Source organism: Oenanthe melanoleuca, chromosome Z (assembly GCF_029582105.1).
Source record: "Oenanthe melanoleuca isolate GR-GAL-2019-014 chromosome Z, OMel1.0, whole genome shotgun sequence".
Taxonomy (NCBI): domain Eukaryota; kingdom Metazoa; phylum Chordata; class Aves; order Passeriformes; family Muscicapidae; genus Oenanthe; species Oenanthe melanoleuca.
Window position 1 is genome coordinate 7,123,315 of NC_079362.1, and position 27,876 is coordinate 7,151,190.

Below are 27,876 nucleotides of genomic sequence, written 5' to 3' on the forward strand. Positions count from 1 at the left end.
TGTGTCTTTCATCCCTTTAATATTAGGTGCTCTCAAAATAACTAATTTTTTTTTTTGTTGTTTATCTCTTAACCACACAGGCATTAAAGGAATTGTTGATACTGCAGATATTAAGTAATAGACATAGAACCAAGCTAAATTTGGAATGGGCAAAGGGAAAAATCAGATGCTAAATAGAAATACATAACTTTACTAACCTAAAATAGAAAAAAAATAGAGATCTTGAATTCTTATGGGGATAAGCCTTAAGGAAAAGCATATGCCATGTTAGGAAGTCAAAAGAAGTTGTTACAGATTTCAATTTGGTTTTAAGGTATAAGGTTAGAATTTGTTGAGTTGCCAATGTTTAGCATGACTTACTTAATGCCCGTTCTATTTTATATTTACATTTCCCTCCACACAAGTCTTTGTCTGATACTTTACACAACTTTTTTAGTCCCATGAACTCATTCCTTTGAATAAAAGCAGTGCAATCACATCTGTACCTGTGCAGAAAAGCAAACAATTACACTGTCTGCTCTGAGCCCTGTCATTTCCATGAGGAAACAATACAGTGTTCATATCACTGCTATTGACTGCCAATCACAACTGGGAACTGTCTGAGTCACTCAGACAAAATTGACTTAAAAAGAGCATATTAATATTAGATTTTATCAGGAAAATTATAATTCTGTCATCAGGGTTAGCTTCTTTTTTTCTTTCAGTATAAACCTCAACTAAGGCACTCTGTAGAGATGCTGCCAGGGTGTTTTCCTACCACCTGAGAGACTCCAGGTGCTCATGGACCCCTTCAGCTGGCAGGAGTCCTGCAAGAGCTCCAGAAAACCCCAAACTTATCTCAAGTTCTATATCCCTGTTGCTTTCCTGTTACACATCCTCCTTGGAGAAGATTGGCTGTCAGTTCTGCTCCTTTTCAACACCAAGCAACTGACAAATGAAAACAAATTCCAGCCAGGAAAGGAAAATACCATATATATTATATATATATACATACATATATACATAAACATACACACATATATATACATATATATATATATATATATTTATACATATACATACACATATATATATACACATATATGTGTGTAGATATACATGTAATATAATACAAAGAAATTAATAAATGAAAATACTATATATATATATAAAATTTGTTACAATAATAACAAAACTGGAAACAAGATTACAAAAAAAGAGGTAAAAATCTAAAGCTATGGATAATCTAAAAGTGTGTGTGATTAAAAATGGCATTTTTAAAGACTGGAGTGTTTCTCTGCTTCAAGACAAAGCTGGGCTATAAAGGTGAAATAAATGACTAACCTTGCAGCATTCTCTTTCTTTAATCCGTCAGCACATAAAAGAAGAAACTCCTAGCTGAACTCCAAATGAAAACAGAACTTGGGAGCCAGCTTTTTAAAAGAATAGAATCTGAGGGATTTTGAGGATCACACACTCTCAAAATCAGATCCCAGGCTTCCAGGACCCCTTATCTAGGCCAAAAGTGAAAATCCCTCTCACAGAGCTATGTAAAGATGAGGGTTCTGTTTCACACAGGGAAAATATTCATTCTTGTGCAATCTCTGCTTTGATTTCCTTGCTCTCCAAGCCTTGCAGAATCTGATCTTACATATAAACAAAGGCAGTTAATAAAATTTAACTCTAAATGTGCGTCTTGCACCACAGCCACAGATTTTTTCTGATTTCACAGAACAATGTTCTGTGAAACTGGAGGCTAAGGGACCTCCTGGTGATGAAGTTCAGATATCAAACATCATAGAATGCCTTTTTCTAGATTTATATAGTTTTATCTGCAAACTAACTAATTTCAGGATACTATTGCTCCTTTTGGAAAGCTATTTCAGCATCTCACTTCTCTTTCTCTGGTTCTAGTGCATGTTTATCCAAGTTCAATTTGTAACTGTAAATTCTCATACCAACATGATAGTTCAGTTTAAGGAGCTTTTTTTCATTCCCTGGCATTCCAAACCTTTTTTGCTCTGTGTATTAACAGAGATAAATCATATTTCCTTTCAGGCTTTCTCTTTTTAACACTAAAGAAGAGTTCTTCTGGTCTTTTCTCTTTTCCCAATCTGATTTTTCCAATCAACATAAAAAATCCATTCCATTTTAATTCTCCTTATTTTTTGTTTCAGTGGGAGTAGCTGTAATTAAACACACAACATGACAGACAAGTCCTCAACATCCTTGTTTAATACCAATTCCATCAGAGAGCAACAGACAGACGGAACCTAAACCTGTCTTTATTTCATTCATGCCCATGAGCAGTTCACAGTAATCCTATGATAACTAAAACATCCATTTATTTCTCCTCCTCAGTCATTTCCAACTAATGAGCCACAAGCTTCTGCATTACCTTACCTGTACTCCCCAAGTGCATGACCTTATACTTTGCACCACTAAATTTCATTCTGGTTCTGCTGTGCCAGTCCTCGAGCTCCTCTGGATCTCTCCAAAGGAATTTCTTACCTTCTGCTCCATTGATAATGCCTCCAGATATTTTGCCATCAGCAAGTTTCATTAGCCCTCTCCAACTTGCTGTCCTGCAATTACAACTTAAAATATGAGATTTGTCTGAGGGTCAATTTTTGTGGTGTTATCACACTGCTTTGCCTTCCTGTGGGCCATTGAAAACCTTGTTTAAGAATTTCTCAAAAAAATTTGAATACCACTGATGCTACACCAACAAATATATAGCTTTTTGCCCTTTGAAATAGGAAAAAACCCCAAAACCCAACATATTTCTGACACTTGACAGAAACTCTAGGGTAGAAGCTATCTCTTACTTTCTTCTTCATGATCTCCTTTCAAAAATTGTTTCCCCCTTGATTGAAGCATCTACTATCTACAGTAGTTACTCATCAGACCCAGCCTCACCAGCCATACTGCCTTGTTGGAAATATTCTTTACTGGAAAAAGGCATTTATTTCTACTTCCCTGGTGAACAGAATAAAATGTAATTTTGTTTGCAATGTCTTCCCTGGGCTTGTTTCTTTAATATTGCGATATGCAGGGTTAAATAACCATCTGGTATTTGTCTCAGCATATTTTCAGAATTATTTTAGATATAAAAAGAAGTTTCTCCTTCTGAAAATTCTTGAATCTAAAAAGCCTAAGCTATACTTCTGTGACATTCCTAAATGTTGGGGTTTTTTTTCCCTAATGATCTTGTTACAATGGCTGCCTCTCAGACCATCCTACACATTTGAAAAAGAAAGGTGAAGTTCAATTCAGTCAAAACCATTAAATCTCTTCCAGAAATTAAAATTTGCCTTTTGGAAATCAAGAAACATAAACACTCAAGTTGTCCATCTATTTATTTTAAATAGAAACAATTAATGATACATCCTTTCAAGCCTGTTTTCTTTTCTCAGGTCAGCTGTTCTGTAATTCTTACTACGACATGCTAAAACCAAGTCTGAAGGAGCTTCAGGTTTTGCTCATTAAGAAATACAACTGCTGAGAGAAATCCATCAGCTGTTAAATACCAAAGACTTACCATTTTTAGAAATAATAATCAGAACAGTAATTAAATTTAATAATGACATAGTTATCAACAAGCCACTTGCAGTAGTCTAGTGGGGAAAAATAATTCTACAAGTCTGACTTCAAATCCAATTAGTGACATACTCAAAACTTGCTTCAAATATTCTTTTAAACTAAAAAGTTTAGATCCTCCCAAACTGACTTAGAGTCCCACAACAAGTATTTTCCCTAATGTATTTTTTGAGAGAAGTGTTGAAGAAGCTTTCTGTGTTTTTCTTATTATTTAAGAACAAATATTTTATTTCAGGACCAACTGACTACATTTGTATCTACTCTACAGAAAAAATTTAATACCTAGGTCTTTTTATACTGGTAGGGGAAAATTTAAGTAAAAGACAATTCAAAAACTGGACAGGGAAAAAGGAGAAAAAGGAGAAAAGGGAGAAAAAGGAAAAAGAACAGAAAATCCATCCTTCTGGTCTCCTTCTGCTGAAAATTAAACTATTTGCAATCTCATTTCTGGTATTATGAAGCTACAAAAAAAAAAAAAATGGCTGTAAAGTACTAGAATGGGCTCATCCTCTTCCTTACCAAAGTATTGCATCAGCTCACTTCCCTCCTACTCTTCACACTTCTTTCTATTCATCCATTCACTCCCTCCCTCTGACTACAAATTATTAATAAGTTTAGCTCAAAGTGTCAAGTGTTCAGTTCTTAATAATTATTATTTTAAAAACTTTGAAGCACTTGATTCTGATTTGATTTGCTTAAGCACTTTGTTGTATCACTCATGCATGGCCATTAAATGTCCTTTAATCACTAAAGCAAACTGATTATGCTTTTTAATTACATATTATTTACACCTTTGAGGAGGGCTGTCCTTTATGAAGGGCTTCACACATGTAAGGGAACAGCTCATCACAGCAAGATTCTCAGACCTGGAACACCTGCTACAGCTGTTTACACATGGTAACAAGATCTGTGATCCACAGCTGCCTTTAAAAAACAACAGGTAAACGTGAATTCTCAGAAACAGTTTAAAATACTAATGGACAAAATCTGAAAGTCACAGCTAATTGAAATGGTGTGAGAGCACCTTCCAGAAAACTAAGTGTATCAGAACAGGGATTACATTTGAAGATAATGAAGTACATTAACTGGCAAACATCACCAACCACCCCATTCATGTTATTTTTCTATTTCTTCTTTTCTACCAAGATTTCTGTCACACTATTATCTCAGCAGTTTTCAGAAAGATTTTTTTTTTAAAAAGGGCATTAAAGTCTAGTTATTTTTAGAGGTATTTCTAGAGAAGGGTTTCAAATAAAATTCTATAATGAGACCCTACTGTGGCAGCTCCTTCCATGCAGAGACAAAGAAAATCAGAAGAGTTAGTAGATAAGGTAAAAAACCTGGTGCAGGAAATAAAGTCCAACACCAGAAATCTGGTTAACAGTGGAGAAAAAAAATACCTTGCCAAGGTATTCTCACTGCTCCCAGGCATTCAAATCTGCCATTCACAGGGACAAATGTTGCATCAGCTACAGTTAAGCTGGGCTTCCCCAAAAGAATGCAATGTTTTAATATCCATGTACTTTGCATATTGTGCCAGGAATACAAGGGTGCCTTTACTCACATTCCATCAGATGTACTCTCTGTCTTCCCAAAGCACAGGCACTTGAGGAAAGAGATGGGGGGGGGAAATCAAGAGCAAAAAAGCAGTCTCTTTTTTATTGCAAGAATAGTTCTTTAATCAATTCATATTTATTTTTTTGTATTGCCTCAAATTCAGATGACAAAATATTTTGAAACTGCTTATCAGGTTGCTTGCTAAATACTGTAAGCCCAGAATTACCTGGAATTAGTTTGAAATGTTTAGTCTGGCTGATTTTTCTGTCCTTCAGATCTGCATCAAGTGTTAGGCCCAAGGAAGGAGAGGGCTCTTGCCCCAGCTGGGACATTTACAAAGGCTTCTGTTGTGTGGATTTTCTGGCACAGAGTGAGTTACCTCAGGCAGAGAACTTCCATGGCCTATCCTCCATTCAGCCACTTACCTCCATAAAACTTGCAGGAGCTTAATTATCTTTAAAAAACCTTCACTTTGCTCAAATGTGGTTAGCATCATCCATGGAAAGAAGAATTTCTGAGAAGGGGCAAGGGCAGAGACTGAATCACACATCACAGAAAAACAGATCAAAACAGGTTTTCTAACACAATCCAAAGGAAAGTGTTACACCTTGCTAACCATGATGTAGCAGACCTTTTGCAGTCTCATCTTTCCAATGTTTAACATTTTTCTCAGAATTAAAATGTGTGCAGTTATGGTTTACACAAGAACTATATCTAATGTTAAAGAGCAAATATGTTTCTATCCTTCTAAATATTCCTGGGGAATATGGAATTTAAGCATCTAACAACAGGCAGCAATTAGAAATATTTTTAATACTAGAAACCCATGAGACAGGCTGCCATTTACATAGATAGTATTTAAATGGACAGTAGTAATAATAGCAGTAGTAATATACTTTTTCTGATTGCTGAATATTTCTAGCTTATACCAAACCATGAGATCAAAATTTTGATTCTATATTCTCTTCAATTTTTAACTACACCTCAGCATCTTAAACACTGGATTAATTAAAGATACGTTAAATATGTATTAGAACACATGCTGTGACTCTGCTGAAAGACAAGAATCCTGCAAAGAAGATGTTTAAATATATTCCATGCATCCTACTTGGCTTCAGGATTTCATATAGGAAGCTTTTTCTAGCTCTTGTGTTCTTTCTTGCAAACCTGTGCAACTACTCAAGACCCTTAACTTTGCCTTAGCTTCTAAATCTTGAACAGCACTTTTAAAATCAGAGATTCTCATTTGGACTGGCACTACTGTCTTGAAGTGCCCATTTGTGGCCTGATTTTCCCAAGCATCTTCTGCTGAAGAGAGGCAAAGGACCCACTGTTGCCAAGACCCAGGTCAGCTCAGACACCTGCCTCAACTTCCACAACTGCTGGAAATTGTATGGCCCAGATAACAACATTTAATTCTTCTGACACACCTCCCTTACAAAAAGATCAGTATTCCCTACCAAAATCCCAAAATAAGTATGGATTTCACTGGGTATACAGGAGGGAAAACAAAAGTTTCACAAGTGCTAATTGAAGGACTTATGAAGCTGGAAGATGGAATTCAGTTTGCTTAAGCTGGACACTAACTTCAGATTCATTAAATTGTATTCAGGGCTAAAGTTTCAAGTTAGTTGGTGAAGAAATAACTGGTTTTGAAGGTCACCATGACCATCTACCCACATCTGCACTGCTGCTGCCTGAACTCAAGCAGGTAAGATCTTTATTTAGACATACTCAAAAAGCACAAAAAACTTGCAAACAACCTCAAGAGTACACTGTGGTGACAAACAGAATCATAAGTGATCTCCAGAGCATTTCCAAAGGAACTGAGTCAAAAACAGGCACAGCTAGTGGCTCCCCCTTACCTGCCTATGAGAGCTAAGCTTCCATCCTAAAAGCCCTGAGTCCTCAAGAGCAGAGCTGGTGGCTGGTATTTCAGACACTGCACCTGCAGCACGTGGAAATACAGCAGTGCCAGATCCCACACACAACTACCATGGTCACACCAGTACAGGAGCACCAAACCCTGCCAGAAAAATAATGTGAAAAAGACAGCATTGTACAGCACCTGAAAATTTACATATATTGAGATGAGTGTTTCCAAGGTCATCTCAATGCACCCCCAAAACTGCTCACAATTTCTGAAATCAATGCAAGATTTACATAAATGTACCTCATTACATTTCATTCAATCAAAATGGGGCACAATGCTGGGAATTCCTGTAATACTTTCAGGAAAACTATTAATAAGTTAATCTACTTGCTTAATACCACTGGGCTGAAGAAACTAATTTAAATTCTGGGATAGGATCACGTATGGCAGGTGATGCTAACCTGTCTTGCTATGAACACATCACCAAATACTATTGCTGTAGGAACACAGATGTTCAGGGATTATCAAATTATTGGATAAATTTAAATTTAATTTTAATTCAGTTATTGCATATTTTTAAGTGGTCTGTGCTCAGAAATTATATATGAACTCCTTTATCTCATGGTCTGGCAATAAGAAATGTGTCTTCATTCGCTTTAGCTCCTTAAACCGTTCCTCCCTCTCAGAGTGACACCTTCCACTCAGTTGTTATCTCACCCTCCCGAAAATTAACCAGTCCAGATGCAACAAAGAAAACAACCACCAAGATTCTAAGAAAAGAAGGAAAACCAAGGCTGTAATGTTAGCTAACACCAGCCAGGAAATTTAAGGCGGAAACTGAAATTTCAGCCTGAGATAGACGTTTTGGCACGGATATTGCATGATTTTCCTCTGAGTATTGTCAGTCAAGATCCTCGCTCCTGGGACTACACCTTCACAGCACATTCCAAATATACACAACATGCGGGGAGGCTTTGAGAGTTGATGGTATTTGCATTTGGACTGACATCTCCTTGTAATATGTTTGACACTGAGCACTTCTGCAACAAAGAACCGAGCTGCTTTCAACCCAAGTCTTTTCCAAAGAATAACGGGCAACTACACGAGAATGAATAAGTGAACAGTTTGCTACAGCAGTGAATGCCTCCGAAAACAGCAAGTTTGCAGGCACCAGATGGAAGAGAACATTACTGCAATTCCTGCATCCCATCGTGTAGCAGCCAACAGAGCCGTTAACGCTTTCGGGTGATTTCTAAGCTTTTTAATGTGCTTTCCTTTGAAGGTGGGGAGGGATTTTTTTGTGCCCTGTCAGTGTGCGAGCCAGGTTCAGCTGTCTGGGAAATAAATTTTATTGGCAAGCTATCAAACAGGGAGAAACACAAAATACAGATGGAAACATTAATGATCATATTACAAAAATCAGTAGTTGGACACAAAGCTTATGTTATAAAGTATGACCTAAAGCACGAGTCTTTTGTCTCTCAGCTTTCTCCCTCCCATACTGGACACGTCTGCCTTTCCACAACTTCATTGATCACTCGCCCAGAAAAATGTCTATCTCATGATCACAACAAGTTCTTACACTTCATTGTTTTTCTCTTCAAAGAGCAAACTTAAATCTTATTTAGTGTACAACATTATATCTTCCTCAGAATTCAGAGCAAAATGGTGGTAAGAGATGTTTGAGCCAACTCAAATAACTCATTTTCATTGCTACCACCACAGATCATCCTGAGAAAGCCATCCATTAAGTGAAACACTCCCAGTTACGCCCATTTATGCCAAGAAGTGTATTTTCCATTCCCAAGCACTAGTGTCCCCTGTGCTCAGGATGTGCTCTCAGTATCTTGCACTCAGTAGAAGTGAGTGTCTCATTCAAAAAGTCAGTGAGCATGCCCAAGTGCTGCCTGAACTAGTCCCTGGCATCCCAGGGCAGAAAGATTACACAACATTAACAAACCTAATTGAAGTGAAAAAAAAACTGTATTGAAGATCTATTGTCTTGCTCGTTCAGGAAACACCTGTGTCATATAAGCTGACAGAAACCAATTGGGGCATTCATAAACACATTAGTACCAAATTTGAACACTGTGCATTGGCAGCATCATATTGAGTTCCAGTGCAGTGAAAAAAAGTCTTATGTTATATACGCACTTCATATATAGGCATGTTTTTAAAGTATATGTATTAAGTCTTGACTCCTACAAGGTAAAAATGCAGTGTCTCCTTTCTGTATGTTGGTCTATTTGGAGAAAAGTAAGATATTTTTACAACTCATGAAAAATAATTTGTAACTCTAGAACACATTTTGCTGCACCACAAGTTCCTAAGTTTCAGTGAACTTCACTGCTCTTCAGTTATATCTAGAAAGGACCTGACCTCAAAATCACACACAGATTACACAATGTAAGTCTATAATGTTCTCAAGAAACACCACATTCTGACCTCAAGAAAAAAGCTAAATTGCTTTATTTACAATATTAACACAAACACAGCAGTGGCTGCTTCTTAATTAATAAGGCTAACAAAAATATTTATGCTAAAGAAAACCTTATCATATGGGGGGAGAGCAAAAATTCACAACCATTCTTGGTAACAAAGCGGAGAAAAGCATTTTTCATGTATCTTTAGAGTTCAGAGACAATGATAGTGAGATGGTGTTGGGAAGGAAACAAAACTCACAGTTGGACCTCACAGCTGAAAGGACAATAACCATGAATTTTCCACAAAGCAGCAACATATGGAAGTTTGGCCATTTAGCCTGGTTCTCAGGCAGCCACTCTGAGGCCCTAAATCTGCAATATTCACTCTGAGCCAGCACGACCTGTGTGCTGCAGGCGAGCAATCCAAACACTGAAAGATAATCATATGACACTGCTAAAAACGCAGGCACTGGGCCAAAATAAAAGCATTGTTCCAATACAGATGAGCATCATCATCCCCAGAAAATTAGAGCATGACATTGAACCAGTACAATTTAATTTAAGAGAAACAAAAGCAGGCATATATGCAGAGGCTGGAAACATGAAGTGTTTTGAGGTTCACTATTAAAAGTAAAATGCTAACAAATTGAACAGATTGTGATTTTGTTCCTATTGTGGTAAAACAGTATTGACAAACACTACAGTGTCATGTCCCTCATTTGTGAATTAATGTTGTTAAGTATTTGTAAATGTGTATTTATCTACAAAATTTATCTACACCTGGCAGGGTCAGGCTATCAGAAACACACTGGAGATTTGCTTTCAAGAACACAAGAATGTTAACATTAATCTTTCCGTGATATTTAACATCACATCTCAATGCATGTGCCTGGAGAAAAATCCTTCTGCAATGTGTGTATCTCAGTGATTAAACAGCTCTGAACAACTATGACCAATGTGATGTGTTCTACTGCATCCTAAAGTATGTCTTGATATCAAAATGCATAAAAGTTGGGTAATTTAGATCCCCCCAAATTCTTCATTCCTGTTATCCCGAGGCACACAGTGCTGCTTAGGAAATGTCATGGTGTTACTGTGTTACAACATGCATTAGTTTCAATATATTAAATACAAGGAAGTCAAAGTGTGGCCAAACATGCCAGCATAAGCCCTGCTGATACGGCCACCAGTTCACTGCCCCCTCCACTCATGGCAGCTCATTTTGAACATTTTTTTTGGAGGAGAAAAAGAGAGCGAGAGAGAGAGAGAGAGAGAGGGGATGAATAATACAACTAAGGAAAAATCTTTTTTCAAAACTGTCTCTTCTATTAGGAACACAGCAGTAATATTTTTTAAATTGAACACAGAAAAACTGATTTTAATTTCTCATAAGCCTTTCCATTGATAAAACTGCAGAAGCTTGATGTTTTGCCCAGCTATCAAGGCTTGCCAAGCATCAAAACATTTGATGGAAGAGTCACCAAGACTTGTAAAAAATCATATTAACCCAGTAAGCTGAGAGGGAAGCACACAGTCCACGTAGATGAGTGACCGTGTGGCCTACAGATCCCTGATACTGTTGCTGTATATCTAATTACACACAGTTCTAAGGTAAATTAATACAATTTACTGTGCAAAGACAACCACAGCTCAAATCCACTTTGGCACAATTTTTAAAGACTATTTTTCACAGCCTCATAATAATGACTTACTGTACAAAGAAACCTCACCAGAATGTACATTTACGACATTAAAGCAAACTAGAATTATTTAATTAAAATTTAACTTGAAGAATTAAAAGAGTGTAAATACTTTATTCTGATTTTGATCTTGTCTAGATGCTCTAAAAGCATTGTACAGATTTTTCAAAACACCTTTACAGACATTATGAGAAAAATGTACTTAAAAAAAACAAAACAAACTACTAAATGGAAACAAAACAACAACCAGAACCCCTTTTTAGTATCTAAAGCACAGAATCACCAGGACAAAATAGTGAGCTTACAAATAGCTTTGTCACTGGCATTACTGCTCTCTCAAAGTTCAGATTCTGGGAAAATCACCTTCACTTCCCACAGCCTTAATGCGTGCTCCACAGGAAATGAAGGTTTATTTACTGCAGAAGAAAGACATTCTGCTGGAATTACATCATGCCTTCAACCAGGGTAACTCCAACTAAACTGTCACATTCAGTTACCAAACCTGAATTAGAGCATCTTTTCCTGTGTCTGATGTAGCATTTATTTGCTAATATTAAGTGACAGCTCTGAATTCCAAGATGGCAGATAAAAAGCTGAAATCACTCCATGCTAACATCTAAACAGAAAATGAATCACTTTTGAAGGTCATACAAAGTGCTCCTTCAGCTCTCCCAAAAGCATCATAATTGGTTTATATACTTGCTTTTGATATATTTCCTACGATTTGTGGGAAGTTATTAGTGGGTAAAACAGAACAGCAATCAAAGAATGTGTGCAAGATAGAGAATTCAGATCAGGGTCCCACCACCCTCAATGACAACAGCATGTCACCAAAGCTATTGGAAACTAAATGCAAGTACTGCTAACAAGATTTGCCAGGATTCCAATGTGGCACACAGAAAATGATGCACAAAGGTCAGTGTGTGGGAGACAAAACCTCCCCGTGCCTCCAGAACTTTAGAGCAGAAGCATTTAAACCTCCGCCTTGAAGACTCAGGTATCCCATCACAGGAGTCCCAAAGCAGGACTGGGACTCAGGTGGCTTCTGTGTGAAGCATTCTTCTTTTTCTGAGGGCCTGAGGAAGGGGTGTAATGTCTACAACAAAGTTCCTTCCAGCCTTGATAATTCTAAACAATGCCGTTATTTTGCCAAGCCTTTCCAAGTAGACAACAGTTAATAAAATCCACACTGCAATATTTTCCTGTGGTTTAATAAAGACTAATTCCACTTTCAGATTAATAAATTTTTAAGCAAAATCACAAGGATCTTCACTGTGTTTTGCAATATGCTTTAGAACTCTTCAGCATAAGTGGTTTCTTGATCTATTTTTTACAGGTCTCAATTTGGGTTTCATTTCTATGATGTGGCATTTGAAAACAGTGCTGATACACAAGCAACTTCACTGCTCTTGAGCCCGGCATTTACAACAAACTGATGTTTTAGGTATGCAATACTTGATTTTCTCCCTCTTTACTAAGGTACTTCCATTATTTCCTGCAGTGAATGCTGGATTCTATTAAATGTATTTACATTTTTCTCCTTAAGCACTTTTGCTGGGTTTTCACTTAACCATCCAACAAATACTGTGGTTATGCAAATGTTTACACTGTGTTCATCTTATTTATTTTTGCACAGAAAAAAAGGCGCTGTTCCTAATCATAAAAGTACTGGATTTGTTTGGAGAAAAAATGAATAATAATTGCGAAAAATTGTAGTTTTCTATTTGCTACAAACTTAAAAGCACAGCTGAACGGCAAAGTGTGGAATGACAACGTTTAAGAAAGATGTCAGACTCATTCCCACATCCCCCATCAGGCAGATCCTCACCAACACTCACAAACAGCTGCCAGCAAAGGTGGAGTCCACAACACAGCAAATTAATAACTACATCAGCATGTTTGCTGGGGCTCAGTGCTCATTTTCCAAAGGCAATATCAGGTACAAACAGACCTTCAGCACTCCCAACCTGCCCACTCCTTTATAAAGTGGCAGTGGCTCCAGCTCAAGGAATGGTTCCATGCTGACTCACTTCTTCTGCAATACCCAGAGGAGCTGAGACAAACCACACACTGAGAATTATTACTCCAAGTTATTGCTTCCCTTCGGCTATTTGAATAACAAACAAAAAGAATGCATAAAGTGAAACCAGATTTTCCCATTTTACTTGTTTAGAGTATAAGCTCTTTGAGGCAGAACTACCTTCACTTTGGATCTTGCACAGTATTTTTCACCTTATCAACAATTCATGCAGTAATGTATGTAACTGTTCTGTCCTTCCTAGAAAAAAGACACAGCCCCATGTTCACTGATAAAGACCCTGACAGATGTCCTGGGAGGACAGATTTGATTTGGATCAAGAAAGAATACATACTAAAGATTGTTGTTGAATTAGCCAGAACGCTTTATGGTGGTTACACAAGATTTATGCTGTCTGTGGAAAAGTACAGATGACACTCAGCTGGCATAAAGTCAGAACAGCTCAGAAAGACAACATCTTATTCAATAAAAATTTAACCAGAACAAAATGGCAACTTAAAAATTTTCAAATGGCGCCCCAGTGTTCCTATCTGTCCCTTGCTTTGCATCTCAGGCTATTTTTATTCTTTGGAAGAGATGCTAAAAGGTTTGTGACTCTTCAGATCCTATCCAAGGGACTAAATCTGATCACACTGGTCAGAAGGGCATCCTCCCCCAGTGTGGCCTGAAGTTTATCATCAGTTACAATGTCATTAGTTGTTTCTGTTTGCCAATCAGAACGCTGAAATAAACATCTTGGTTAAACTAAAACCACAAAAAACAGAGGATGGTGTACCAGAAGAACAGTGTCAATCCCTTTTCTAGGAGGATGGAAAAATGGAAAAATAGGGTCTGCCTAAGACAGGATCCCCAGGCACCTCATTAAGATAAACAGCTTGACAACTGAGACACTGCCAAGTATAAAAAGACAAATTTCCTTAAACTGTCTTTAAGTTGCTACTTCACAAAACACAATCCTCAGCTGAGTATGAGCTTCACCATCAAAGTGCAATCTCTGGCCAACTGAAGTCACCAGCACAAATTCCCAGTGCTTTAAGGAGCCCAGAGCCACCTTTTGTTGTGTGGGGCTCACATGACAACATGCAGGCTTAACCTTGATCACCTCTGAGGAAAAACACACACTTTTAGACTCATCCCCTCTTAGAGGAGACACCTAAAATAGGTCAACTGATTTATACTCAAAAATGCTTTTTTACCTCCTCAGGCTGAAACAAAGATTTAAGTGACAAGCTCTATACTGCAGATATCTAAAATAAGCAGAAAGAAACCCACATAGAATTTTATTCCTGGTTTTCAGATGAAAACACAACTTGTATAAAAGGAACCAGCACACAATACAGACTGCTCTGTGGAAAAGATCAGAAGACAAAGTTATTCACCACTCCTTCAGCAGGAAGGCTCCTGATATTTAGACCCCAGTCAATGAGATGGAAAGTTGGAAACATTAACTATCCATGCTACTCAATGAGGTGAAACAAACTCCAAGTAAATTGGTCAGGTTTTCAGTAGACCCCATAAGATTAGCATATTTTTAATACTGTGATAACTGATAATTGATTTTCTATTTAAATAAAGGTACTTCAGGCTATTTGTGTATTTTCCTTATAATATCATTAGGTTTCAGTGCCTCTTCACAGACTAAAAATGAGTAGAACAAGAATAATTTTGCCTCTCTGCAGTTTTAACATTCTAACTGTACCCCCTACAACAGGATATATTTATGATTTATTCTACATCACCTCCTCCCTGATGTGTCTTGGGTTCAATCTCTTACATAGGAGCTAAATCCTCACTATGGATAACTTTCCCACAGCTTCACCCAACTTCAAAAATCTGTCTTCTGATATTCATCCAAATTTTCACCTTGTCTGCCAAAACTAACGTTCTGTTTCTAACCTTTGAACTGGATTTCCAGAATGAGGGGAGGAAAAATCTTCTGGCCTCTTATTCCCTGGCATATTCCACAGCACAGGCTTTTTTATTTTTGTCAACTCTGATTGTTCCTAACAATGAATGTTGATTACTCAGATCTTAATTTCCGTTTTTTCCTTTCTTACTGTTCCTGGTTAATTATATTATTACATGCACATGCATCGTATCTACCACACCTTGGAGGAGATCAGATTAAACAAATGGAAATATTCCAATAAGATATAAATAATACAGATACAATATAGAAAAATCAAGATCATAACAGTAATTCGCGACCTGAAAATTATGAAATATGCAACTATCTGTCAATGGCTGTTTTTTTAAAAATAAATTTAATTTCTTATTTAGAGCTTATTTAAACTCCAAATACATAAAAATAAAATTTATTAATTAAAGAAAAAGGTAATTACTGAACGCATATAGCCAGAAGAAACCTTTCCAATTTCCACCAAGACCACAACTTTTGCTTTTCATCAGAATGTATTTCAATAACTTACTCAAACAGATTGCAGTAATTCCATAACCATGTGATTTATGGGTACAACATATATTAAAACTAAAAAAAAAAAAAAAAAACATAAACCTAACACCTATTTAAATAACAGATTGTTATTAGAGTGGGATTGGTCTCTAGCACTCAATATCTGTGAAAAAGAACATGCATCTTACTCAGGAACTACTGTGCCTAAGTAACTACTAGGCACTACTAACTACTGTAACCTTTCATCTTTCATTTTCATCTTTCTTACTGTTAAACACACAGCTTTACTCTACATATCCATAGCAAATTTAATTTTCCTATTTGATAGATTAAATAACTTTAACAGTCTGGTTACCCTTCCGCTCAATGAAGAATGTAAATTTGACATCATCTCTATTAAGCACTGAATATTTTGGAGAAGAAATTAATTCTTTTTCTTATGGTCTTATAACCTCCATAATTTTCTGAGACCATTCTCTTGCTTTACTGCTCCTACATGACAAGTACAATGGCTGCATCTCAAAGATGGTCCTTCCAGCTTGCACACTACTGTGGTTCAAAACAAAGAAATCTTTCAAGACATCTCAAGGACTGCTTACTTCAGTACCTTGATAAAACACAAAGCTTGGTCTGGAATCTCATTTCAGTGCATTATTTATTATAACATTTTGGTGTATTTAACATTTCAGTGTGTTAGAGATTCTGAAGTCTTTTCTGTTTTATGACATTTTCTATAACTGACACCTTCTTTCCAGGAGAAGGACTCAATAGCTTTTTACAGCTGTTCTTTTAAAATGCACTCTGTAATGAAGACTTGATTCATTACTCAAAAAAAAAAAAGGTCACAATCATCAAAAGCAATTTTCAATATAAACAGTAATCTGTTGATGCAAGTCAGGACTGAAGTATACAAACACTGTTGTTAATGACAATTAAATAACAACCCCTGAAGCATTGATATCCACTTCTTTTTACAAAATACTAGAATACAATTCAAAGAAAAACTTGAAAAATGCCTCGGTTATTCGTTAAATAACTTGGATATCTATCCTTCTTTAAAATGCAGCTGAAACCTGTGAGTGAGCTCAAAAATCAGAAGAAATTACTGTATCACAGACTAATAGCACAATTGTTTTAAGTGCCATTTCCTTCAGAAACCAGGCCAAAAGAATACTCATTTCAGACCAGAAATGTCTTAAATGTACCAGAGGCTCAGTGGGGAAAAGAAAAGCAATCAGAGTGCTGATGAAAAAAGGAAAGGAACTGCAGAAAAAGGTAACTGCAAAGTGTACCACATCCACCTATTCAACAGCTTGTAGCACACAGAATTCATTGCTTTCAGTCTATTATAATCCAAGATTTATTTTCTTATTTATGGTAACAACATAACAAGGGAGGGAATCCCTGTCATTTATATCCTGATTAGTCAATAATCTGAAGGTCTAATGCAGACTCAAGCAAGCAAATAATTATTCAGATCAGTCCAACCAGAGTTTAATGAACAGTTTTAATTTTCTGGAAGAAAGATGTTTATTCTCCTTCAGGAACATCTCATTGCCCACCCAGTTTCAAAAAATTGCTCAGTTTATAATTCAGTTCCACAGCAGAAAAGTAGCCACTCAGTATAAAAGTCTTATTCAATAAATATCACTTCAAATGAGTATTAACCTCAAAGTTTCCTTTATTCTTTTAAGTAACATGTATATCTAAAATAAATAAATCTTGATGATTAGTCTTTTTACAAACACACACACTACATAAAAAAGTTTCCTTAATGTTAGTGAATCAAAATGCTAAGAAATATTATCCTGTGAGAACACCTTCATAAAGGATACTGGAATCTTTTCTATTTGTTCCCAATTTTCATCACCAATACAGCTGTACACCTCAATGAGGTGTATTAACTGGTTTCCCTATAACTGTAGGACAACAAATTAAAAGCCACTGGCAAATTCAGATCTGAAATATTGATGGAAAGACTTACTAGCACAGTGTTTTTTAATTTTATTACTTATTTTATAAACAGTAAGTTAAAAAATCTGTACTTACTTCTACACGTGCAAACAAAATTTGTTCAGGATTATCATTGTTTTTCTCCTTGAGATCTGGTGGGATGTGTCTATTTCTTACTTGGAAGTGTGTCTTACTAAGATAACCATCACCAAGGTCCTGTGTTCAGAAAAAGAGAAAAGAAATTTTCTGTAACCAAAAGGGTAAATGCCTTCACTGTTCTAGAAAATAAACAGAGCATGGTATTTAGGCACAGGCTCCAAGTCTTTTTATAGGCACTGATGACTGCAGTGCTCCTCAGCACCTTCTCACAGATAGTTTGCACTAGTTCTTGGTGCTGAAGGCAAGTCAAAGACCTGAACAGCAAAAATAAAGTTTAATACAGCTATTAATGGAATAAGACAACTGCATCCTGGGGATCAGGGTAAGTGCCAAAGAATGGGAAGGCAGTGCACCAAGTGATGAAGAGATGAGGAGTTATTAATGACTTTGGCCTATTTCACTGCATTCATGCCAAGATTAACTTCCCAACTCTTGCAAGGCTGGTTTGGTTTTGCTCTGTTTCCCCCTCTGACTTTACAAAGTTCTGAAAACAGAACAAAACAAAACCACTTCAGAATTTATGTATGCAGAGTCACAACTTGTTTCCTTCTCTTGACCACCTCTGAGGTCAAATATAAGAGAAAACAGACGAAGCTGTGCCTTCTCCCAGTTCCCATTTTATCATTCTGCTTCCCAGGCCACACGGCCCACAGTTCTTAAGTGCCCTTGTACAGTCTCAGAGTGGCAGAACAAAGGTTTAGGAGCTTTCCTGAAGGAAACCTTCATTTTATTTTTCCTAATTAGGAGCAAGAGGAGAGAAAATGTTTAATAACAGGTACACTCTGAAAGGGAGAAAGCATGTACAGGACACAAAGAACAGTAGTTGCATATCAAGGATTTATTTCTCAAAGGAAACAAATAAATTGGGGGTTTATTAGCTGTTTCATTACTTTTTATTTTAGACAAACAGAGAGCATATGCACAACATCTGAAGAAAAAGGATTCTGTTCAAAACAGTCTCGTTACAAAATTCATTAATATAGCATTAAATTACTTGACAAGACAGCAAATTTAACTATGATTTAACTCTTTGGTTAATTTGTCATTGCTGACACAGTTTATGCCATTGATTTTCACAGGTTTTATACTGACACACTAGTTCTCTCTTTCCAAAGACACTGTATATTATACATACCTCCAAAGTCGACTATAAGCTACTTGTTTACTTTGTCCTGAACAAGTTTCAAGCATTTAAAAAAAGGATAACGCTCTCTACATTTATTTTCCCATTGATTTTTAAGCATGAATAACACTGTAGGCAATTTAATTGCTCACTTCTCCTCCTGTATGCCTTATTTCTCAATAAATCTCGTTAGGAGCATGAACCCACCAACCTTCCCTGCATGTCCTGGCTGTGCAGGGAGGAACCCAGTACACAGAGAATGGTGAAATAAAAGCTAAGCCTAAACTGGCAACAGAAAATCCACTTCTTTCACTCTCAACACCCTCCCAAGCGTCTACTCGTGGAGCTTCCCAAGAGTGCCAGCAGGAGGAAAGATTCCTGCACAGGGGTTTGTCCCAGTAAGAGCAGCAGAGGAAGTGCTGCAGCCACCCACAGAGGTGAAACGCCCCACGGCACAGCAGGGTTGGACAGAGCCTCTGCCTCCCTGAACCGGTTCTTCCTCCCAACAGACTGCAGCCAAACTTCACAGCTTTCACATTCTGAGAGTGCCACCAAAAAACATGGATGGATGGAGGGAGACCTGGAGCCAGCAGTCTCTGTAGCTGTGTGTCAGAGCAGGCAAGAAGGAGGAGCATCCCCCCTGCTGCACTCCAGAGTGTTTTGTACTCTGAACATTTTTTTTACCCCTATAAATCAAAGCTGTAGCCAGAACCTTGATCTCACTAATGTGCAAAAAAATGTACTGCAGCTGTATCAAAAGCCAAAGGGAACCAATGCAGCTTTTGGTATGCCTACCTGGATTAACCCCACTAAATATGAAACAAACATAAAGCAGAGAGCAAACAGGGCCTCGTTTGCTTCAGTTAAATCTCGACCTCCACAGCAAAATTTAACCATCCATCCCTACAGCAGCACCCAAGTTCAGCTCCACCAGCTCCTGCAGGAGAGGTGCTCTTCGCTTTTTTACAGCTTTCTTCCAGTAGGAAAAAAAACCCCAAACCAAGAAAACACATTATAAAAATAACATCATTTGGAACATTTCACTTACAGCTATAAATACAGGGTTCTGCTTGGGCCATGTGAGCTTATGCACCAAGAGCCAGCGTCGTGAGAACAATGAGTATTTCATCATCTAAATTTAATCTCCACAGAAAACACAGGAACACAGGAACACAGTTCCACCAGCCTGGTTCACTTGTGTGGTCTCACTGCCATCAATGGGTCTATTCACGTGAGTCAGGAATGAGGAATGAGATCCAAGTGCATTACATCAGCAAAATTAAGAGTGCCCCAAACTATCCACAACACATATACTGATTAAAAAAAAAAAAAAAAAAAAAAAAAGGCAGAAAGACAATGAGACATCTTGTTGAGGAAAAGCTTTCTTCCCAGACTCCACAGTATAACAGGATGGTCTCCATGGCCAGGTTTTTATCACACATTGAAATCACAGAGTCGCCAACTTGGCCCATTAAAAAAAGAAAACAACCCTCTAAGATTTTTTTTTTTTTTTTATGAGAACAAAAATCTATCTCATTCTGCTATTTCCAGCAAAGCTTCTTATTTCACAGAAAGTTCAGACTTTGACCCATGTATTAAATTCCCAGTAGAGGCTCAGAGCATCTCTCTTTGTTGAATAAATCCTCACAAATATAGCCTTGGACTGAAATCTAAAGTTTCAAATGGTTTTCTGTAAGAAAGGGTGCATTGTAACTCTTGGCTAATATTTGGACTCTTTTAAAAACTCCTGAACAGAACAAGTTTAAGTCTAAGTCCAAGGTCCTCCTTCTAACTGAAATTCTGATTGTCTGTGACGAAAAGGTTACAAATATTAATGTACAACGACATATGTAAAAATGATGGCACACAGTGGAAAAAGCATGACTTTTCTCCAAAAAAATCCATGAAAGCATGGGAAACCACTAAAGCCATTAAACTCTTAAAAACAAAAAAACCTTAGAGCAACAGATTTTCTACAATAAAAAGAATGCACAAAAAAGTGAACATGAAAACCTACATGCTGGAGAAAGCCAGCATGTATCAATACATCTTCATATACTGTAACAATACATTTTTATATATTGTATCAACATATATTTATACACTATAATACATACACTGGCTAATTTGTGTACCCATATATATATATTTGTTTGACATTATCAAACAGAACAAAAAAAAAAAAAAAACCAGAGCAAAATAACAAAAGTCATATGGAATTCAGAAAATGAAAAAATACATACAGCAGAAGTATTTTTCTTACAGAAAACAGAATTTGTCAGTGTAATTTCAGAAGACATGTTTGGTTGATAAACACACAAATTGGAACAATACATGCTCAGAATTCCTTAAGATATCTATGGATTCCACAAGTGGAAGTATTTAAAAAAAAATTTAAATCCCACACTCATCTTACACGTGCTATAGGATGAAAATTTATTAATTCACAGATCTCAAGTGTAACTGAAAAAATGGGGAAATCATCATAAAAGAAGTGATCTTAATGGGGTCCTTTGGGACTAGTCTTAGCCCTGTGCTATTTAAAATTTTGATTAATGACCTAGAAACAATATGTAGTTATTATTGTAGAGGTTTGAAATTTATGAAGCAGCAGCAAATAATGAGAACTGATCATTAATACTGGCTGATACTTCCGGTTGCTGCATGCACTGACAGGTTTTTTAATGAAAACACTAAGCCAAGGATCTAGAACAAAGGCTAGTGTGCTATTTCAGCCTAAAGGGTTAAAAGTGAACCTGGGATATAAAACCACAGGCAGTTTCCCAGAGTAGGAGGGATTGAATTTCACAGTGACACCACCACATTCATTGCCTGGTCCTGCCCACAGATGAAAAAAGGTTTTGATAGATTGGCCAGGATTCAAAGATCCACAGCCCCATTCAGAACATTGGCCTAAACACTCATGTCAACCTATGCACTGTTATGGCCTTGGACCTGTGTAAAAAATTTGATTCCTGTGCTGTTAAAGGATGTTCCAGCTTGTGCTGGTTGTCAACCGCTCAAGAAGTTTACCCAGAGTTTTTAAAACTCAACACTGTGGTTGTTTTACCTTGCTAGTTCTCCACTCCCAACCATCTCCTATCTGCTGCGAATGTTTAACAAAGTCTTCACAGTACTGCTTGAATCTCTTCTCCTCCAGAAAGAAGCCTTCTTCACCTGCCATGCTACAGGATACCTGCAGAGCAAAATGAAGGTTAGGGCTGGCACAAAAAAAGAACACCAAGAACTTTCACTGATTTATAGCAACTGAAGAGTAAAATAACAAAGTATAGGGAGAAAAAAAAACGTATTGCTTTAAATAAAACAAAGACTTTTCTTCAATTCCATCAGGGAATCGTGGATCTGCAGAACAGCTGAGGCTGGAAGAGACCTTTGGTCCATTCCTCCTGCTCACAGCCAGTCAGCAGGTTGATCAGGATTATCTCCATTTGGGTTTTAACTATCCCTGTGGATGGAGATGCCACAACCTCTCTAGGGAACCTGTTTCAGTGCTCAATTACCACAGCAGAGAATATTTTTTCTTCTGTTTGTACTGGAAACATTTGCCTATCAGTTGGTGCTTGTCAGCTCTTGTGTTGTCTTGACTGAATCAAGTCTTGCTCCCTCCTCTTTATTCTCTCCCATCATGTATTTATGGACATTTAGAAGATCCCACTGACCTTTCTATTCTCCAGGTTGGTTCATCCCAGCTCTCACAGCCTCTCCTCATACACCAAATACCCTTAATCATCTTTGGGGCTCTTTGCTGGACTGGTTCCAGTACAGTGATGTCTTCCCTGTACTGGGCAGCCTGGAGCTGCACTTTTAACATGCATTTTCTTAATAGAGCAGTACAGCTCTCTGTGGACCAAAAATATGGCTTTAAAACCTTCCCTGACCCTCAAAGGTTTTCTCACAGGGTTTTGAGGATTTTTTTTTTTTTTTCTCAGAGAATCTGGTCATTTTTACCTGCCCCTCATCTCCCCCTGACCATTTCAATGAGGATGTGTCATAAACAGAGCTGGGTTAATGTGTCTGTGGACATCAGGCAGCACTGCAGCACCACACACAAATCACTGAATCACATAAAACTCATCTTGTTCCACAGGCAGGGACACCTCCCACTGTCCCAGGTACTCCTGCCCCAATGTCCAGCCTGGCCTTGGGCACTGCTAGGGATCCAGTGGCAGCCACAGCTGCTCTGGGCACCCTGTGCCAGGGCCTGTCCACCCTCTCAGGGAAGGATTTCTTCCCAGTATCTACTCTAAACCTATTCTTTCCTTTTAAAGCCACTCCCCTTGTCCTGTCAGTGGCTATCACAATAACCTGTAACTATTACAACCAGATCACACCCCTCCTCAACAATACAAGTGACACAGCACCTCATGCAATGCTCATTATTTTTCAGCATCTGACCCTCAGTCAAACCATCATCCTATCTGCCCACAACAAAAATTATTTATTAGCACTTGAAACATACTACTCTCAACAGCAGTTAACCCCAGGCTCTGCTGCTCTGTGCCTCTTGGATGCCAGGAAAGGGGGAAAGCAGGAAGCAGACAGTGCAGATGTATCTGCAATTCCCTAAGTGACTTCATTGAAAAACGTGAGGAGTGCACGGTTCCCTCATAGGGTTGAAGCAGAGTTGTGCGCTTCTGGAAACCGGCGGCTGTGAACAATCACGGAATGCCAGGATATGTGGGGTTGGCAGGGATGTGTGGAGATGATCTGGTCCATCCCCGTGCCCAGGCAGGGACACAGGAGCGTGTCCAGCCGGGCTGGGGTGGCTGCACACAGGGACACTCCAGCCCCCCCTGGGCAGCTGTTCCAGGGCTCTGCCCCTCCATGCACACAGGTTCTTCCTCCTGCTGGGCTGCAGCTGCCTGGCCTTTATTTTATGGCCACTGCTGCTGTGCTGGCACTGGCAGCACCGGGCAGAGCCCGGCCGCATCCTCTGGCAGCCCTGGAGGTGTTTGTACGGGCTGAGGGGATCCCCTCTCACCTTCCCTTCTCCAAACTCTGCGGAAGAGCGCCGAGCCCCACACGGGCCTGGCCGGCTGAGGGAGCCCAGGCGAGGAGCCCCGCACAGCTTTTTCCTTTTTCTCCTTTCCTCGGTCTTCCCGGCCCCGGCGGACAGGGTCGGGGAGAGAGGGAGGGACCAGCCCCGCCCGCCGCCCCTCACGTACCGTGCGCTCCTCCTCCTTTTCCTTTTCCTCCTCTTTTTCCTCCTTTCCTCCTCCTCCTCCCGCCGCTCCGGGCGCGCGCATGGCCCGCCGCGCATGCGCGGGAGGGGGGGGGGCGCGCGGATGGCTGGCTGCGCATGCGCGATGGGCGGGAGGGCGGGAAGGGGAGACTGAGGGGGTGAGAGGAAAGGGAAGGGTGAAGGGATGAGGGGACGGAGAAATGAGATCATGAGGGAATGAAAGAATGAGAGGGATGAGGGAGTGAAGGACTAGAGGGGTGAGGGAGTGAAGTAATGAAGGACTTGGAGGAATGAGGGATGGCATCGTGAAGGGATGAGGGAATGAATGAGTGAAGGGATGAGGGAATGAAAGAGTGAAGGGATGAGGGAACGAAGGAGTGAAGGGAATAAAGGAATGAAGGACTTGGAGGGATGAGGGAATGAGGGGATGAAGGAGTGAAGGGATGAGAGAAGGGAGGGAGGAATGAAGGAGTTGGAGGAATGAGGGATGAGATCATAAGGGAATGAAGGACTGAAGGAGTGAGGAAATGGGATGAGAGAGGTGAGGGAATGAAGGAGTGAGAGGATGAGAGTAATGATGAGGTGAGGGAATGAAGGACTTGGAGGAATGAGAGATGAGATCATGAGGGCATGAAGGAATGGGAGGGATGAGGGAATGAAGGAGTGAGGAAATGGGATGAGAGGATGAAAGGGATGAGGAGATGAGGGAATGAAGGAGTGAGGGGATGAAGGAATGACGGAGTGAGGAAATGGGAGATGAGGGCATGAGAGGAACCGAGGGAATGGCGGGATGCAGGGAGTGAAAGGCATGAGGGCTGTGAGAGACAAAGGGAATGGGAGGGATGAAGGAAATGAGGGGAACATGCAGATATGATCTGGGGGGAGGGTGGCACAGATGAGGGCAGTGGGGTATGAGGGGATGATGTTACTTTTAGAGGAGGAGGTGCTTTGGGGTTAATACAGTCACCTGTGCACTGTCCTTCCTAGGCATTTCCAGGAGGTTATTCCAGTGTTCCATTAAGCAGCTGTGCTGTTTCTGTAATTCCCTGTAGCTCTGAGAATTTGGGAGGGGCATCAAAGCTGTTTTGCTACACAAACACTGGGGGGATTATTTTTAACTTAAAGAGTCTTAAACCATACATTTTTCAGTGGTAAAGTCCTGTCTGGCACAGCTAAGCAGTCCAAGGTAGTGTGTGCAGCATGCGCTGCAACAGGATAGACATAAAATCTTTGTTTTAGCTTTAAACTACTGTTTTAAATAGGTCTAAGATTGTTGTGTTATAGTAACCCACAGCTACTCCACCAGTCTGGAGACCACACTACTCAGGGAGAGCTTCTGTATGACAATGGTGTGTTGTGATGTGACATTTTCCCAACTGTGCACTTCCTAATTTCCTTGTAATTTGCTGGCTGTGAAGAGCTCAGGAGGACCAAAGCTTTTTTTTTTTTTTTCCCCTGAAATATTCCTGAGGTAAAACGTTTCTCTTTGTTCTTAAAACCAAGTCTTTCAAATAAATACCAGAGTTCATGTGTAAAGATGATTTTCATCACTTATGATCAAGGAAATGTTCTGTCTAAGTTTCCAGTTTTCAACATTGGGTGTATATATAAATGAAGTTTTACTTCCTTAAGTTATTGTTGAGAATTGTTAATTGTATTATGTACTTTGAACAGATTATGGTGCCTTCATAGATTGGTATTTTCACTGCATACATAGTTTTTAAAATCAGCTGCATAGTTTGGGTGATGCCATTATAGCTACAGGCTGTGATGCTATAGCTCTTATTTAATCATCAATATTAATTAATTATTTATATCATTCTTTACTGCCTTTTTTTTTTTTTTTTTTTAATTTGGTGATTAAAACATCATGTTGTCACCCACCCCTGAGTTTTGGGGGAGGGTTTTTGCACTGTGTAGTGTTCTCTCTCCCGGCCATTTTTTGCTAACATGCTTGTGGTAATGAAAAAACATCACGTAATGTGCATTTCCTTGGAAGCTACAGCTCCTGATTTCTAATTTTAGCTTTGTTACTGTCTCTCTGGATTATCTTAGGGAAGAATCAGTGGGTTTGAGACATGGATCATACAAAAAGTGGCTGAGAGGGCCCTGATTTTGCACCAAAGTTGGCAAAGGAGTTGCCTGGCTGAAAAAAATAGGGCTAAGCACAGTGAAATTCTGTTCTTGCAGCACCTGGTATCAGCTTGGTCATCTCCAGTCTTGTTGCCAGGGCACTGCAGTAGATTGCAGTGTGTGCCTCTTTATCAATGGAAATGCATCTGCTGAGGATCTGAAATTACTGGACAAGAAGTCCCAAAGTGGGGGAATCTCTCTTCTCTCTTCCTTCTTTTACCTGAAAAAAATGCCTTGTGTTTCCAACTCATCTCTGCCACGCAAGAGCATTAATTATTGTTAATTCCCTGTTCCTTGTGTCACTGCTTAGATGTTTTTATACTTAAATGCATCAAAAGGTCATTAGACCATTTAATTTTCTTCTAAATATATCATCATGTATTTAGAATATATATAGCTTTCATATATTGTCATTGATGATGAATGACCAAAATCATTGACACAAATACCAAATTTTTATCAAACACCAGAAGGAAAAATTTTTCAGAGTGAATTACTGTTGTTGTAGGAACTTTGTTGATTGGGAATTTTAGAACTAAACTAAGTAGAGATTGTGGAGAATAATCCTTTATCAGCCAGACTGAATGACCTCTGAAATGTCTTTTTCATCTCTTCATCCTGCTCTTTTGTCCCAGGAAGCGCAGCTCCAGCCCAAACCCCTTGATCAGTCGAGCAGTTCATGCAGCACTCCACTCTCCAAAGGAGAAAAGATGACATTACAGCTCCCAGGCTGACAGAATTAACACCCTGTACCCTTCATTCTGTGAATCTTCCTCGGTGTGCTTCATCTCCTGACAGAGTAATTCTTCACAGCAATTCTAATGCCACTTCTTACACTTTGTTCTTTGATTACTCTTAATTTCTGAGTGATGTTGCTGGGGCAAAAAGGGATAATAATTTGTTATTGCCAGCGCCTGGCAGTACCTCTGTTGCAAAGTTTTATGAAAAAAAGAATATTGCCATGTGGGTCCAATCAGAAATAATGGTGTAGCCAAAACAAAATGCTTCTGAGAATGTTTTGTGAGGCTGCTGGACAGCATGCTCAAACCATTTCACTTGTGGTATAATACAAAGTTTCTTTGTTTTCTGTACTAATAAGTAATGAGAACTAAAAATAAGATATTCTGCATTTTTCTTCTATGTTTGTTCAGGAGACTCAGTAGTCAAAATTCTGTCCCCTGATAGAACTTGGTAAGTGGACAGTTAATCTTTCAAAATTCTTAACAATCCCTGTTTTTTCCAGTAATCACTGTAATACTGCTCTTCTTTTGTGAGGTACACAAGAAGTGTTATTTTTCCTTTTGCTGGCAGAAAAGGAGGAATAAAGTGTCCTGTTGAAGACTGTGGTAACTGCTGGGCTGGTGAACGGAGACGAATTTTGTCAACTCATATTGACAACTCTGTGCCTTCGACTGTTTGAGCTCTTGGGTCCTGTGACTGTGCTGAAAGTTCAAAAGGAAATAAACTGAGAGGTACACAAACAGCATTCATTTTTTATGAAGGTTTTTATTCCACTCCAGTGGCAAAAGTTTCCAATCAGTGCTGAAGGAAGTACAGTCACAATGCAGCAATTGTTTCCACCTTCTTTTTTTAGCAATTTTTCCTACCTTTTTAATTTTACATAAAAGTTGAATAAATCTTTCAGAGTTCAGATTAATATTTTTTCTTTTTTTTTTTTTTTTTCTATTCCAGTTACTTCCATGTTCCTTTCTTGTTTTCTAT

At 38.7% G+C, this 27,876-nt stretch overlaps 1 protein-coding gene and 1 long non-coding RNA gene across 9 annotated transcripts in view; one reads left to right on the plus strand and one right to left on the minus strand.

Moving 5' to 3' along the window:
• The window catches only part of ATG10 (autophagy related 10), a 62,887-nt gene extending 38,787 nt beyond the window's left edge, over positions 1 to 24,100 (minus strand). For 3 of the 8 annotated variants that reach the window (XM_056513993.1, XM_056513992.1, XM_056513986.1), the window contains exons 1-3: positions 24,005 to 24,095; positions 21,889 to 22,014; positions 17,633 to 17,752 (exon numbers count right to left, since the gene is read on the minus strand). In XM_056513993.1, the coding sequence (XP_056369968.1) occupies positions 17,633 to 17,752; positions 21,889 to 22,014; positions 24,005 to 24,085 (327 nt within the window). In that variant the 5' untranslated portion in view covers positions 24,086 to 24,095. Of the gene's footprint in view, positions 1 to 17,632; positions 17,753 to 21,888; positions 22,015 to 23,820; positions 23,954 to 24,004 lie in introns of those variants that run through there. The other 5 variants (XM_056513988.1, XM_056513989.1, XM_056513990.1 and 2 more) reach the window with 3 other exon arrangements.
• Positions 24,101 to 25,014: 914 nt separating this feature from the next.
• On the plus strand, positions 25,015 to 27,752 carry LOC130265268 (uncharacterized). Its single transcript, XR_008842581.1, has 3 exons — positions 25,015 to 25,492; positions 26,790 to 26,953; positions 27,466 to 27,752. It is a non-coding gene; the product is annotated as an uncharacterized LOC130265268 (long non-coding RNA).
• Positions 27,753 to 27,876: the final 124 nt, after the last annotated feature.